The sequence below is a fragment of the Opisthocomus hoazin genome, chromosome 3, assembly GCF_030867145.1.
Source record: "Opisthocomus hoazin isolate bOpiHoa1 chromosome 3, bOpiHoa1.hap1, whole genome shotgun sequence".
NCBI classification, from domain to species: domain Eukaryota; kingdom Metazoa; phylum Chordata; class Aves; order Opisthocomiformes; family Opisthocomidae; genus Opisthocomus; species Opisthocomus hoazin.
Window position 1 is genome coordinate 80,299,506 of NC_134416.1, and position 12,433 is coordinate 80,311,938.

The window sequence follows — 12,433 nt, forward strand, 5'->3', positions numbered from 1 at the left end:
TATTGATTGCTGCAGTTCACGCTGGCTTATTTAGAAAGTTTATTAAAATTTTGAACTGTGATCAAAGGTGTGTTAAATGAAAACGCACATAAGATTTGGAGGGTATTGAAGAAATGGAGTCATCCTGATTGTAAAGGAGCAGAAATGAAACTGCTTGCTTAAACACAGTCTTTCAAAGGGGAGATGACACACAAAGCTGCCCACCAGAATCCGCAGAGGACCGTAATGACTACTGGTAGTGTGTTTCCGGCAACTTAGTAGCAAAATCTGAGAAAGGTCCTAATTCTCCTTTCAGAAGGGCAAAGAGAGCCAAATAAACACTGACATGATGGTTAAAGAGAGCAGCAAAAACAGCTATTTTCTGGGGGGCTGGAAGTCCCTGCTGTGCTGATACATGCTTCCTCCCAAGTGGTTCATGACCTACAGCAGCACCCTGACTTCTTAAATAGCAGCAGCAGCTGCTCCACACAAATCCCAGATCCTCTATTTGTAGCAGCAGAGATGTCTCTAGGATGGTGTTTATCAATGATGTCTTTCTTTTGTAATGTGACAGTACTAATGCAAATACAATAAAGCCCAGAAGGGTCTCTCTCTTCTCAAAATGATGTCCTCGGTTATAAATCCTTAGCACAAGTAGCTGATAACTAAGAAGTTGTCTTTTAATTAGATAATATTCACATTGTGCGTAATGTAATCATTTCCTTACAAAGTGACGATCTGAAGATATGTGAAGAATAGTAATTCTTTACACCAGCAGTGAGTATCCTTGCTTCACATGCCAATTTTCTTACTAGATCCCAAGGAACAGTATCACTCTCTCAACCTGAGTGTATGAAGACTCTTGGATGCTTTTTAGGCACTGTGGTCTCAACTGTGTATTCCCTGAGCACTCAGAGTGCACAGCCACACGCAGTAAAATGTTGGGTGGGCCAGGACGCAGGTGCAGGCACCCTAGCAATATCAGTTTATATTTGCACAGCACTTTGCAGGCAAATTCCAGCTCATCTCACCTGAGCCATACATTGCCTTGGCTGTGCTCACACAGTGTCTGCCTAGCTCAAAGCACACCTAGAGCTCTAGCCCACCATCTTAGATGTAGGGGCAGCCCCAGACAGAGCTTCCCTCACATTCTCCTGCAAAATACAGTACAGGTCAACTCTAAGTGAGTTCTAATTGAAGCCTCAGTAAGCAATAAGGTTTTGTAAATGACACAGAATGTGCATTTACAATGAAAGAGTAAAGAAGCTAAATCTTGAGGCAAGACAGGAAGCAAGAAGTAGATTAAAAGACAGGGCAGCATGGTGGATCACTTAACCGTGATTACTACAGCTTGTTATTAGAGATCATAATAGAGACACACAGCATGCTGTTTCCTTAGACCTCTGCTTTATAAGGCAGGAGGGAGTTGATTATCTTCCACATAACAGTGCCACATCCTTGTGTCAGCCAGCAGCAGTAGAGGTTATATCTGTGATTTCTGAACCTTTATCGATGTACCTCTACTGCTCTTCTCTGCTAAAGATACAGCTTATGTGTATTAACCTAATCTACATCATGACCTAGGCATCAAAGATTGAACAGTGTGATTTACTTCTATACAATGTCCAGCTAATACTGCAGCGAAGCAGAATTCAACACTGTAAGGGCATTGGCCTAATATGCAGAAATAGAGGACCATATAGTCTTTGCAAAAAGGCCATATGAGTCATCCTAGAAATCATCTGAACAACAGATTTAAAACTAGTAATATTTTCTTTCATAAGTGGCTTAGTGACTTTTCTTTCTTTTTTTTCTTAGACTTTTTCTGATACCCATGGATGCTGCAGAGTTCCGCAAGAGAGGGAGGGAGATGGTGGACTATATTGCAGATTACTTGGAGAAGATAGATAAAAGACAAGTCTTCCCAGATGTGGAACCAGGATATCTAAGGCCTCTCATTCCGGACTGTGCACCCCAGGATCCTGAGAGCTTTGAGGAAGTCTTTAAAGACATTGAGAAGATCATTATGCCAGGGGTAAGAGAAATGGATCTGTAGTGTAATGCTCGATACTGCATTTAGGTTTTCAAAGACTTTAAGCAAAGTGTGGATTGAAGGCTGCACAGCTAGGCCTTATGAACAGAAGTACCCACACTGATTAGTTTTTAGAAGGCAGGAGTCTGATTTACATCCATAGTTAAATATGATCTAACACTTTACACAACTCATGTTTTCTGTTATTGCTAAAAATAATCAAATCATTCTTTTGCTTCATGTGAGGCTTGCTTATGGAAATAATCTCCTTTCCTCCCTTGAAACGGTTAAGGCAAAGCTTCATAACTTTCAATTTCATGTGATATTTTTGCTACTTGCAAAGCATAGTAAATATTTTATAAAACGATATTTTTATTAGTCTACTGTGCCTGAAGTGTTCCTTCAATCTGATCTTTAAATGTTAAAGTTCTCTTAGGAGACTTCTTTTTATTGCAGAGTTGACTAGAAGGGATTCTCCCCAATACTTCTTCTGTTGACTTACTCTCCTAAATGTCAACTTTTGCTAATACCTTTTAAGGCAGATGGCCACTACCTAGATATTAATCCTTGGATAGATCAGTTGGACAGACAATGCAGAGCAAAACATCTGGCATTTGTCCAGTTCTGAATCTTTCTTATTTTTCCACTCATGGTATACCTTTTTTATTTTAGATATATACTTGTCTCCTAAGGCCTCTAAGTAGCTTGAAGAGGACTGGACTATTAGTAAATGTTAATAAGAAATCTCTCCTTTGGATCTCTGCAATAATCACTTTGGGTTGTTTCTCTAGATGTAGCTAGGTGATATGATTACTATGTGACCGGACATGGAACCACCGCTCTGCAAATGTGTTTAGCCAGTGTACTATAACACCAATTCCCTTTCATTGATCAATGTAAATATTTGATATTCAATATGACTTTATCTTGTTTCCCTTGGAGCCAACCCTGCTATCCTTTCACAGGCAAAAACTCCACGGAATTCAATGGAAATTTCCCCACTCTTCTCAAAGATTTCTGGATGAACTCTTAAATCCAACAGAATTAAATCAGTACAGATTAGATAAGCGAATTACATTCAACACTTGCAAATACTTTCACTGCTGTGCATAGATACCATTGCCTTTTCTTTTTCATTGGAGGAAAATACCAACCAATTTTTTTTGTCCGTGGAATAGAACAGAAAACACTTTGCTTTGAACACTTCAGAAAATTCAATAAAAATATAAAATTAAAAAATAAGAGCCGAATCATTTGAGAATAGAAAGTAAGACACTGAATTTCAATTATGTCATCAAGATGTCATGTTTCCTCTTAACTAAATTGATTTTTTTCTTGATATTTGCATGCCGTACAAATAAATTTACTTTGACAAAGTGATGCATTCTGAAGAAGAAATGCTCTGTCTAAAACTTTCCTCTGGTGTGAAATGTTAGTGTTTGTGACACAAAGAGCAAAGTACATAAACCCCAGTTCTTGCAGTAACTCTGATTCTGCCTGCATTGTTTATACTAAATACTGAAGACTCACATAAGCACAAAATGACAAAGTTGCAGTATAGTAGAGGTTGGATGGCACCTCTAGAGTTTGTCCACCCTCACTGCTGAAAGCAGGGTCAGTTAGAACAGGTTGCTCAGGACCGTGTCCCACTGAGCGTTGAATATCTCCAAGCATGAAGTCTCTACAATCTCTCTGTTGTCCTGTTCCAAAGTTTGGCCACCCTCACAGTAAAAAAGCTTTTTCTTATGCTTAAGTGGAATTTTCTGTATTTCAGTTTGTACACATTTCTTCTTGTCTTGTCAGTGGATACCACTCAGAAGAATCTGGTTTCATCGTCTTTACACCCTCCCATGAAATGTTTATACACATTAACAAGAGTTAAGAAGAGTCTCTGTCTCTCATCATATGACAGATGCTCCCATTAATCATCTCCATGGCCCTCCACTGGAATCACTCCAGTATGTCCACGTCTTTCTTGTACCAGAGAACCCAGAACTGGACACCACATTCCAGGTGTGGCCTCACCAGTGGTGAACAGAAGGGAAGGATCCCTTCTTTTGACCTGCTGGGAACAGTTTTCCTAATGTGGCCCAGGATGCAGTTTGCCTTTTTTGCTGCAAGGGCACATTGCTGGCTCATGTTGAGCTTGTCTACTGGGACCCCCAGGTCTTTTCTGCAGAGCTGCTTTCCAGTCAGTTGATCCCTGGCCTGTGCTGGTGTAGGGGGTTATTCCTCCCCAGGTACAGGATTTTGCATTTCTCTGTTGAACTTGATGAGATTACTGTTGGCTCATTTCTGCAGCCTGTTGAGGTCCCTTTGAATTGCAGTGTATCAAACACTCCTCTCAGTTTTACATCATCTGCAAAACCACTGACCATGGACTCTGTCCCTTCATCCAGGTCATTAATGAAGATGTTAAACAGTACTGGCCACACTACTGATTGCACTAGCCTCCAGCTGGACTTCATGCCACTGATCACAACCCTATGAGTCTGGCAGTTTAGCCAGTTTTCAATCCACCATCCACTTATCTAGTCCATATTTCATCAGTGTGCCAGTAAAGATGTTATGGGAGACAGTACTGAAAATCTTAATGATATCCTGTGCTCTCCCCTTGTCCACCAAGCCAGTCATCTTGTAGAAGGCTGTTGGGTTGCTTAGGCATGATTTCACCTTCATAAGTCTTTGATGCCTAGCCACAGTCACCTTCTTGTCCTTAATATGTTTGGAAATAGCTTTAAGGTTCTGTCGTCTTCCCTGGGATTGAGGTGAGGCCTATAGTTTCCCAAATCCACCTCTTATTGAGGTGGATCCAAGCTCTTCTAGGAGTGGCATTTGCTTTTTTCCAGTCCTCAGGAACATTTCCCAATTGCTGTAACCTTTCAAAGCTGTTTGAGAGTGGTCTCAATGACATCATCTGGCTCCTGCAGCACTTGTGAGTGCATCCCATTAGGCTCTGTGAACTCATGTATGTCTGCTTCATTTGAATGGTTCCTAACCTGATCCTCCTCCAGGCAAGATCTTCCTTGCTCAAGGCTTTTCCCATTCATCTCAGGAGCCTGGGATTTCTGAAGGCAAATTTACCAGTAAAGACTGAAGTGAAAAGGCACTGAGCACCTCAGCCTTCTCCCTGTCACAGAATCACAGAATGGTAGGGGTTGGAAGGGACCTCTGTGGGTCATCTAGTCCAACCCTCCTGCCGAAGCAGGGTCACCTACAGCAGGCTATAGAGGATCTTGTCCAGGCGCGTCTTGAATGTCTCCAGAGAAGGAGACTCGACAACCTCCCTGGGCAGCCTGTTCCAGTGCTCCATCACCCTCAGAGGGAAGAAATTCTTCCTCATGTTCAGACGGAACTTCCTGTGCTTCAGTTTGTGCCCATTGCCCCTTGTCCTGTCACTGGGCACCACTGAAAAGAGCTTGGCCCCATCCTCCTGACACCCAGCCTTGAGATATTTATAAACATTTATTAGGTCCCCTCGCAGCCTTCTCTTCTTTGGGCTGAACAAGCCCAGCTCCCTCAGCCTCTCCTCGTAGGGGAGATGTTCCAGTCCCCTCATCATCCTTGTAGCCCTCCGCTGGACTCTCTCCAGTAGCTCTTCATCTTTCTTGAGCTAGGGAGCCCAGAACTGGACAGAGTACTCCAGATGAGGCCTCACCAGGGCAGTGTAGAGGGGAAGGAGAACCTCCCTCGTCCTGCTGGCCACACTCTTCTTGATGCACCCCAGGATCCCATTAGCTTTCTTGGCAGCCAGGGCACACTGCTGGCTCATGCTTAACCTGTCGTCCACCAGGACACGCAGGTCCCTCTTCACAGAGCTGCTCTCCAGCAGGTCCACCCCAAGCCTGTACTGGTGCATGGGGTTGTTCCTCCCCAGGTGCAGAACTCTGCTTTTGCCTTTGTTGAACCTCATCAGGTTCCTCTCTGCCCAACTCTCCAGCCTATCCAGGTCACGCTGAATGGCAGCACAGCCTTCCGGTGTGTCTACCACACCTCCCAGTTTGGTGTCATCAGGAAACTTGCTGAGGGTACATTCTAACTCTTCATCCAGGTCGTTGTTGAAGAAGTTAAACAAGACTGGGCCCAGTACTGACCCCTGAGGGACACCACTGGTTACCAGCCTCCAACTAGACTCAGAGCCGCTGATGACAACCCTCTGAGTTCTGCCATTCAGCCAGTTCTCTATCCACTTCACCGACCACTCATCCAGCCCACACTTCCTGAGTTTCCCTAGGAGGATATTATGGGAGACTGTGTCGAAAGCCTTGCTGAAGTCGAGGTAGACAACATCCACGGCTCTCCCTTCGTCTACCCAGCCAGTCATGTCATCGTAGAAAGCTATTAGATTGGTCAGGCATGATTTCCCCTTGGTGAATCCATGCTGACTACTCCTGATAACCTTCTTTTCTTCCACTTGCTTGATGATGGCCTCCAGGACAAGCTGCTCCATCACCTTTCCCGGGATGGAGGTGAGGCTGAGCGGCCTGTAGTTCCCTGGGTCCTCCTTCTTGCCCTTTTTGAAGATTGGAGTGACATTGGCCTTTCTCCAGTCCTCAGGCACTTCTCCTGTCCTCCAGGACCTCTCAAAGATGATGGAGAGTGGCTCAGCAATGACATCCGCCAGCTCCCTCAGCACTCGTGGGTGCATTCCATCGGGGCCCATGGATTTGTGGACATCCAGATCGCTTAAGCGATCCCTCACACAGTCCTCCTCGACCAAGGGAAAGTCGTCCTCTTTGTAGGCTTCTTCTCTTACCTCCGGGGCCTGGGATTCCTGAGGGCCAGTCTTAGCACTGAAGACTGAAGCAAAGAAGGCATTCAGTAGTTCTGCCTTCTCCGCATCCTCCGCCACCAGGACACCCTCCTCATTCAACAGCGGCCCCACATTGTCCCTAGCCTTCCTTTTGCTGCTGATGTAGTTGAAGAAGCCCTTCTTGTTGTTTTTGACATCCCTTGCCAGCTTCAATTCCAGGTGGGCCTTGGCCTTCCTCGTCACATCCCTGCATGCTCTCACCACGTTCCTGTACTCTTCCCAAGTGACCTGCCACTCTTTCCACATTTCATGAACCTTTCTCTTCCACCCGATCTCCGCTAGAAGCTCCTTGTTTAACCATGCAGGTCTCCTGCCTCCTTTGCTCGATTTCTTTCTCAGGGGGATGCATTGCTCCTGTGCATGGAAGAAGTGTCGTTTAAAGAGCGACCAGCACTCATGGACCCCCCTGCCTTTGAGAGCCCTGGCCCACGGGATTCCTCCCAGTAGCTCCTTGAAGAGGGCAAAGTCAGCCCTCCTGAGGTCCAAAGTTTTGATCCCGCTTATCGCCCTGCTTCCTCCACGCAGGATCCTGAACTCGACCATTTCATGGTCACTGCAGCCGAGTCTACCTCCAGCCTTCACATCCTCCACCAGTCCCTCCTTGTTTGTTAACATAAGGTCCAGCAGCGCGCCTTTCCTTGGTTCCTCCACCACTTGCATCAGAAAGTTATCATCGATGCTCTGTAGGAGCGTCCTGGATTGCGTCTGCCTAGCTGTATGGTCTTCCCAGCTGATGTCAGGGTGGTTGAAGTCCCCCATGAGAACCAGGGCCTGTGACTGTGAGGCTGCTTGCAGCTGCCTGTAGAAGGCCTCATCAACCTCCTCCTCCTGGTCAGGTGGCCTGTAGTACACACCCACCGTAATGTCACCTGTATGAGCCTGTCCCTTAATTCTAACCCACAAGCTTTCAACTTGTTCCTCATTTGCCCCCAGGCTAAGCTCAATGCATTCTACTTGCTCCCTCACATATAGAGCAACTCCCCCACCTCTCCTTGTTGGTCTGTCTTTCCTAAAGAGTCTGTAGCCATCTATGACAGCGCGCCAGTCATGCGAGTTGTCCCACCACGTTTCTGTGATGGCGGTAAAGTCATAGCCGTCCTGCTGTATAATGGTTTCCAGCTCCTCCTGTTTATTGCCCATGCTACATGCATTGGTGTAAACACACTTGAGCTGGGCTGTCAGTCTCACCCCTGGCCTTGGCACGCCAAGCCTGGGCTCATCCCTAGTGAGGTGGGCAATATCCCCTTTCCCCTTCGAACCTAGTTTAAAGCCCTCTCAATGAGCCCCTCCAGCTTGTGGCCAAGAATTCTTTTTCCCCTTTGAGATAGCTGAGTTCCACCTGTCGCCAGCAGGCCCGGTGCTGTGTACACCTCCCCATGATCAAAGAAGCCAAAATTTGACTGATGGCACCAGTCCCTGAGCCACCTGTTAACCAGATGAGTTTTCCTGCCCAGTGCTGTCCCCTGCCACTGATGGGATGGAGGAAAACACCACCTGCGCCCCTGATCCCTCAACCAGTCGCCCCAGTGCCCTGAAGTCCCTTTTGATGGCCTTGGGACTTCTTTCTGCTGTCTCGTCCCCGCCAACCTGCGTTACCAAGAGGGGGTAGTAATCAGAAGGCTGCACCAGACCAGGGAGTTTCTTAGCAACATCCCTAACCCGGGCCCCAGGGAGGCAGCAGACTTCCCTGTGGGATGGGTCTGGTCGGCAGATCGGGCCCTCTCTTCCCCTCAGAAGGGAATCACCTATGACAATGACCCTCCTTTTTTTCTTAGTTGAGGCAGTCCTTTGTCACCAAGTCCCCAACCCCATTCTGCAGAGCCCCATGCATTCCTGCTGCTGTCTTGCATAAAGCAGCACTCCCCTGCCTTTCATTCTTGGTCTCTCCTTCCTAAAGTGCTTGTCCTCATCTACTGCAGCACTACAGTCATGTAAGCTATCCTGCAACATCTCTGTGATCCCAATTAGATCACAGCCCTGTAACTGCTCACGGCCTTCTAATTCCTCCCGTGTGTTCCCCATATGTCACGCCATAGTATATGGGTTCTTCAGAGAGGCACCCACTTGTGCTGATTTCCCAGAAAAAGAGACCTTCCCCCCATAATACTGTCCTCTCAGCGCTTCCTTATTTATGTGCATACACTCGGGGTGGGTCTGCTTTAGCCCTGTCTTGTTTTCATGATCTCTCTGCTCCACAGTACCCCTCACCCTTTGCTGGCTGACTCAGTCCACCTTCCTCCCTTGACTGTGGATTTTCCTCTCCTTCCTCCATCATTTCTAATTTAAATCTCTCCTTACCAGGTTAACCAGCCTGTCTGCAAAGATGTTTTTTCCACAATTGTTCAGGTGGATCCTTCCTAGGAGCTGATCCTCAAAGAGGGTCCCACTAGTCTTAAAACCCAAATCCCTGTTGTCAGCACCATGGTCAACACTCAGGTTTCTTGGGTGCTTCACTAGACATAGCAAGGCTCCCAGCCCATCTGCAACCGTGGCACTGAACCTATTCTGTAGTTGCAGATCTGCAGGTGGAGCAGAAGCTTTCCTCCTAGTATCCGTAGTTGAAGGCTTCTACCCTTCACCATCATGGGACTCCATTTCCCAACCCAATAAGCAGAGACTGTGACTGCCCCTCTTTTGGTATGTTTTGGGGGTTCAGGCTCTTGTATCTGAGATGCCTTGTGTTATGTCTCAGGGGAGATCCACTCAATCTCTTGGCTGCGTGTGGTAGCTGTGCTCCCAGAAACTGAGGTGTGAAAATGATGGTGCTGTGCAAACACACGGAGGCAGGGAGTATAGGAAGAACTTAGCATAGGAGGTTCACATTTGGTTTAGAGACCTTTAAAATGATTTGTAATTGGTTTTAGGGACTTTTGAAATTGGTTGGAGGGACAATCTACCCCCACTATATTTTCCCTTCATCCTATTCCCATCTTTTTCCTGACAAGACTAATATACTAGAGTACATCTAGTGTTTTTCAGCTATAGTGCTTTTCCAGTGTTTCACCAGGGAATGTCTTATCTCCATTTTATAAATGAGGAACTGGGTTTCTTCAGAGAGAATAAATGATATGACAAAGGTCATAAAACCTTATCTTTCCCATAAGCTATCAGTGGCCTATAAGTGATTCTTATTTCTTTCATGTTGATCTCTTTACTGTGTTAGTTGTGTTCCGATAGTTGCTACTTGTTGGATGAATGAAAATGGTGTTCCTTCAGAGAAGCAAGGATCAATTTATTGTGTAAAGCAATAATGCAGTATCCATTGCTGTCTTTACCCTATAGGAGAAGAAGCATTCCTAAGTGGTAAAACTTCTTTATGGAGACTTCTTGTGAAATTGAGTGTAGACCTTCAAAGGGCAGCCCACTAGATGCTAATGACAATAACTGTGCTTAGTTCCTAATATTAACCCAGGGAGTGAGGGAACAACTGATCTCCACAGCAGGAAGCCAAGGTGGAAGGGATCTGGAGATAAAAATACCAGTGGGAGTCACCTTTCTCTCTCAGACTTGCTTTGTTCCGTTGAAATACATCTTCTCCTCTTTTGGTGCCACAAATGATAAAGTTTAGTTGTAACTGCAAATAGCAGTACCGAAGACGCTAATTTTCCTCACATTGGATCCATGGACCTTAGTGTGTGGTAAAGGAAGACTTTTGCTTAGACTAAGCAAGACACAGAAAGAAAGGCATTCTTAGAACAAGTCTGACAAATAAAACGTCTCTGAGAAGCATTAGAGCGGTAATAACCAAACTCAAGACACTTGTGTATCATTGTTTATCAACAGAGGGTTGAAAAGCAAGCAACAATTATGTCATGCTCTTTGCAATATTTGACCAAGTGTGTCTGTTCCAACATGGTGAAAGAAATGAGTTTTACAGCTGCTTCAGGAGAAGGGGGAAGGGGACGCAGGAGGAAGCACCACAGCTGCGCTTGCCCTAGGGCTTTTGGCTTTTTCAGCTTTGTGTGAGTGGTGCAACTGGAATCTGCTGTGTTTCATCAAACAAATGGCTCCCAGCAAGTAGGCAGTTTAACTTGATTAAACCAAGATGAATGTCACAAGTCTTACAGATCACAGAGGATTAGAGCTGGGGAGATGAACAGTGGCAGCCCTGGCTCATTATGGACATCAGTGAAAGTCTGTGATAGGGTCTATCAGGGACCGCTGTTTATTGGGCATTTTTTTATCTGTTTATTGTTTTCCTGAGAAGAAGCAAGTCCCATCCCATTTTTTTCTGATTTGTGAAGGAAGGTGTTTGCCACAAGTGCTGTAAAACTTTGTTACAGCAAAGAAATAGATCCTGACCCAATATAAGAGATACAGCTAAAAATGTTCACAGTGGCTTGTCTTTGAGTAGCTGATTCTAGCAGGTTTGGACCAGTGAGCAGTAGAAGTGAAATCTTGAACATACCAGGTACAGGGCTAGTCTAGAGAGTGGAAAATTGTAGTGGATAGGAGCTGGTTTCATATGAAAGAGATAGGGACATGCAAAATATTATACATGGTATACTACAGCAGAGAAAGTGATGTCTGTTTCATTGTGTATACAGGAGTTCAGACAGTTTCACCTTGGCATGGAGCGTGGCCATTAAAGAACAGCTGGTTGTTGGCATGAAGAAGGTTAGAAGAGGAAATAAAAGGGATATTTGCAGCATGCAGAATAGTGCAGTACAGTGATCCCTGCATTAGCTCCAGAACCATATCACAGATCGGGAGACAGGGAAGTGTGAAAGGTAAAATTAATTAGAGGTGGGAATGTGGAACAAAACAGTAAGGAAACACTGAGCTCAAGCAAGTGATGCTCTCAGGATGCTCTTACCATCCTCCAGTTGTAATAAAAGAACTCCAGTATCAAAAAAAAAGAAAAAAAAATGGCGTAAGGAAAGGCTAGGCTTCAGTAACTCAGCAGCCTCTGGATTTTCAGCCAAGGAAAGATCTTATACACATTCTGCTGAATTCTTGCTTGTAGTCCATCTAATCCTCCAGAAGCATTTTTTTTTTCTAAAATTTCCCTTTTATCTTGAATGTGAAAGCTGTTTTTGCCAAACTTATCATATGACATTATTTCTGCTGAACATTGCAGTGTGGCAGTACATTTCCTATTTTCAAATTTTATTAGATTGGAGTTGTGAAGCACTATCAAGTATCTCAAAGATCTTTAAAAATTGCTTAGATGTTGCATAAGATAATTCTAAATATTGCTGCTGCAGGACAATTCACTACAATTTGTGCAGTTATTGTGTTGTTCTCTCATATTTCTACATGTAAAGTGGAATTGTACATAAATCACAACTTTAGGGAGATGATATTTGAGTTTTCTACAGAAGATTGGATACTGGAATGGGTTGTTGCATTTTGTGGTGTGGAACTCTCTGGCCAGATTCAATGCCTGAATTTTAACAAATAACTCCAGAGTGTGGGCAAGAGAGTTATGTGGACCTCTGCTGCACTGAAGATGCTCTTTCTAACTCAGTTGCATGACAGAGATGAAAGAACAAAATACCAGAGTCCCCGAAAGCAGAGGCTGAAGAAGAGTGCCCTGCACAGAAACTCACACTGCCACTGCCCATGCAATTGTTCTAGGCAGACAAATGGAGAACTCCGATTTTGGA

The 12,433-nt window shown here is 45.0% G+C and overlaps 1 protein-coding gene across 4 annotated transcripts in view; it reads left to right on the plus strand.

Annotated features, from left to right (window-relative positions):
• Positions 1–12,433, plus strand: part of DDC (dopa decarboxylase) — an 82,842-nt gene that overhangs the window by 21,045 nt on the left and 49,364 nt on the right. For all 4 annotated transcript variants that reach the window (XM_075416758.1, XM_009941738.2, XM_075416761.1 and 1 more), the window contains one exon: positions 1,798–2,014. In XM_075416758.1, the coding sequence (XP_075272873.1) occupies positions 1,814–2,014 (201 nt within the window). In that variant the 5' untranslated portion in view covers positions 1,798–1,813. The remainder of the gene's footprint in view (positions 1–1,797; positions 2,015–12,433) is intronic.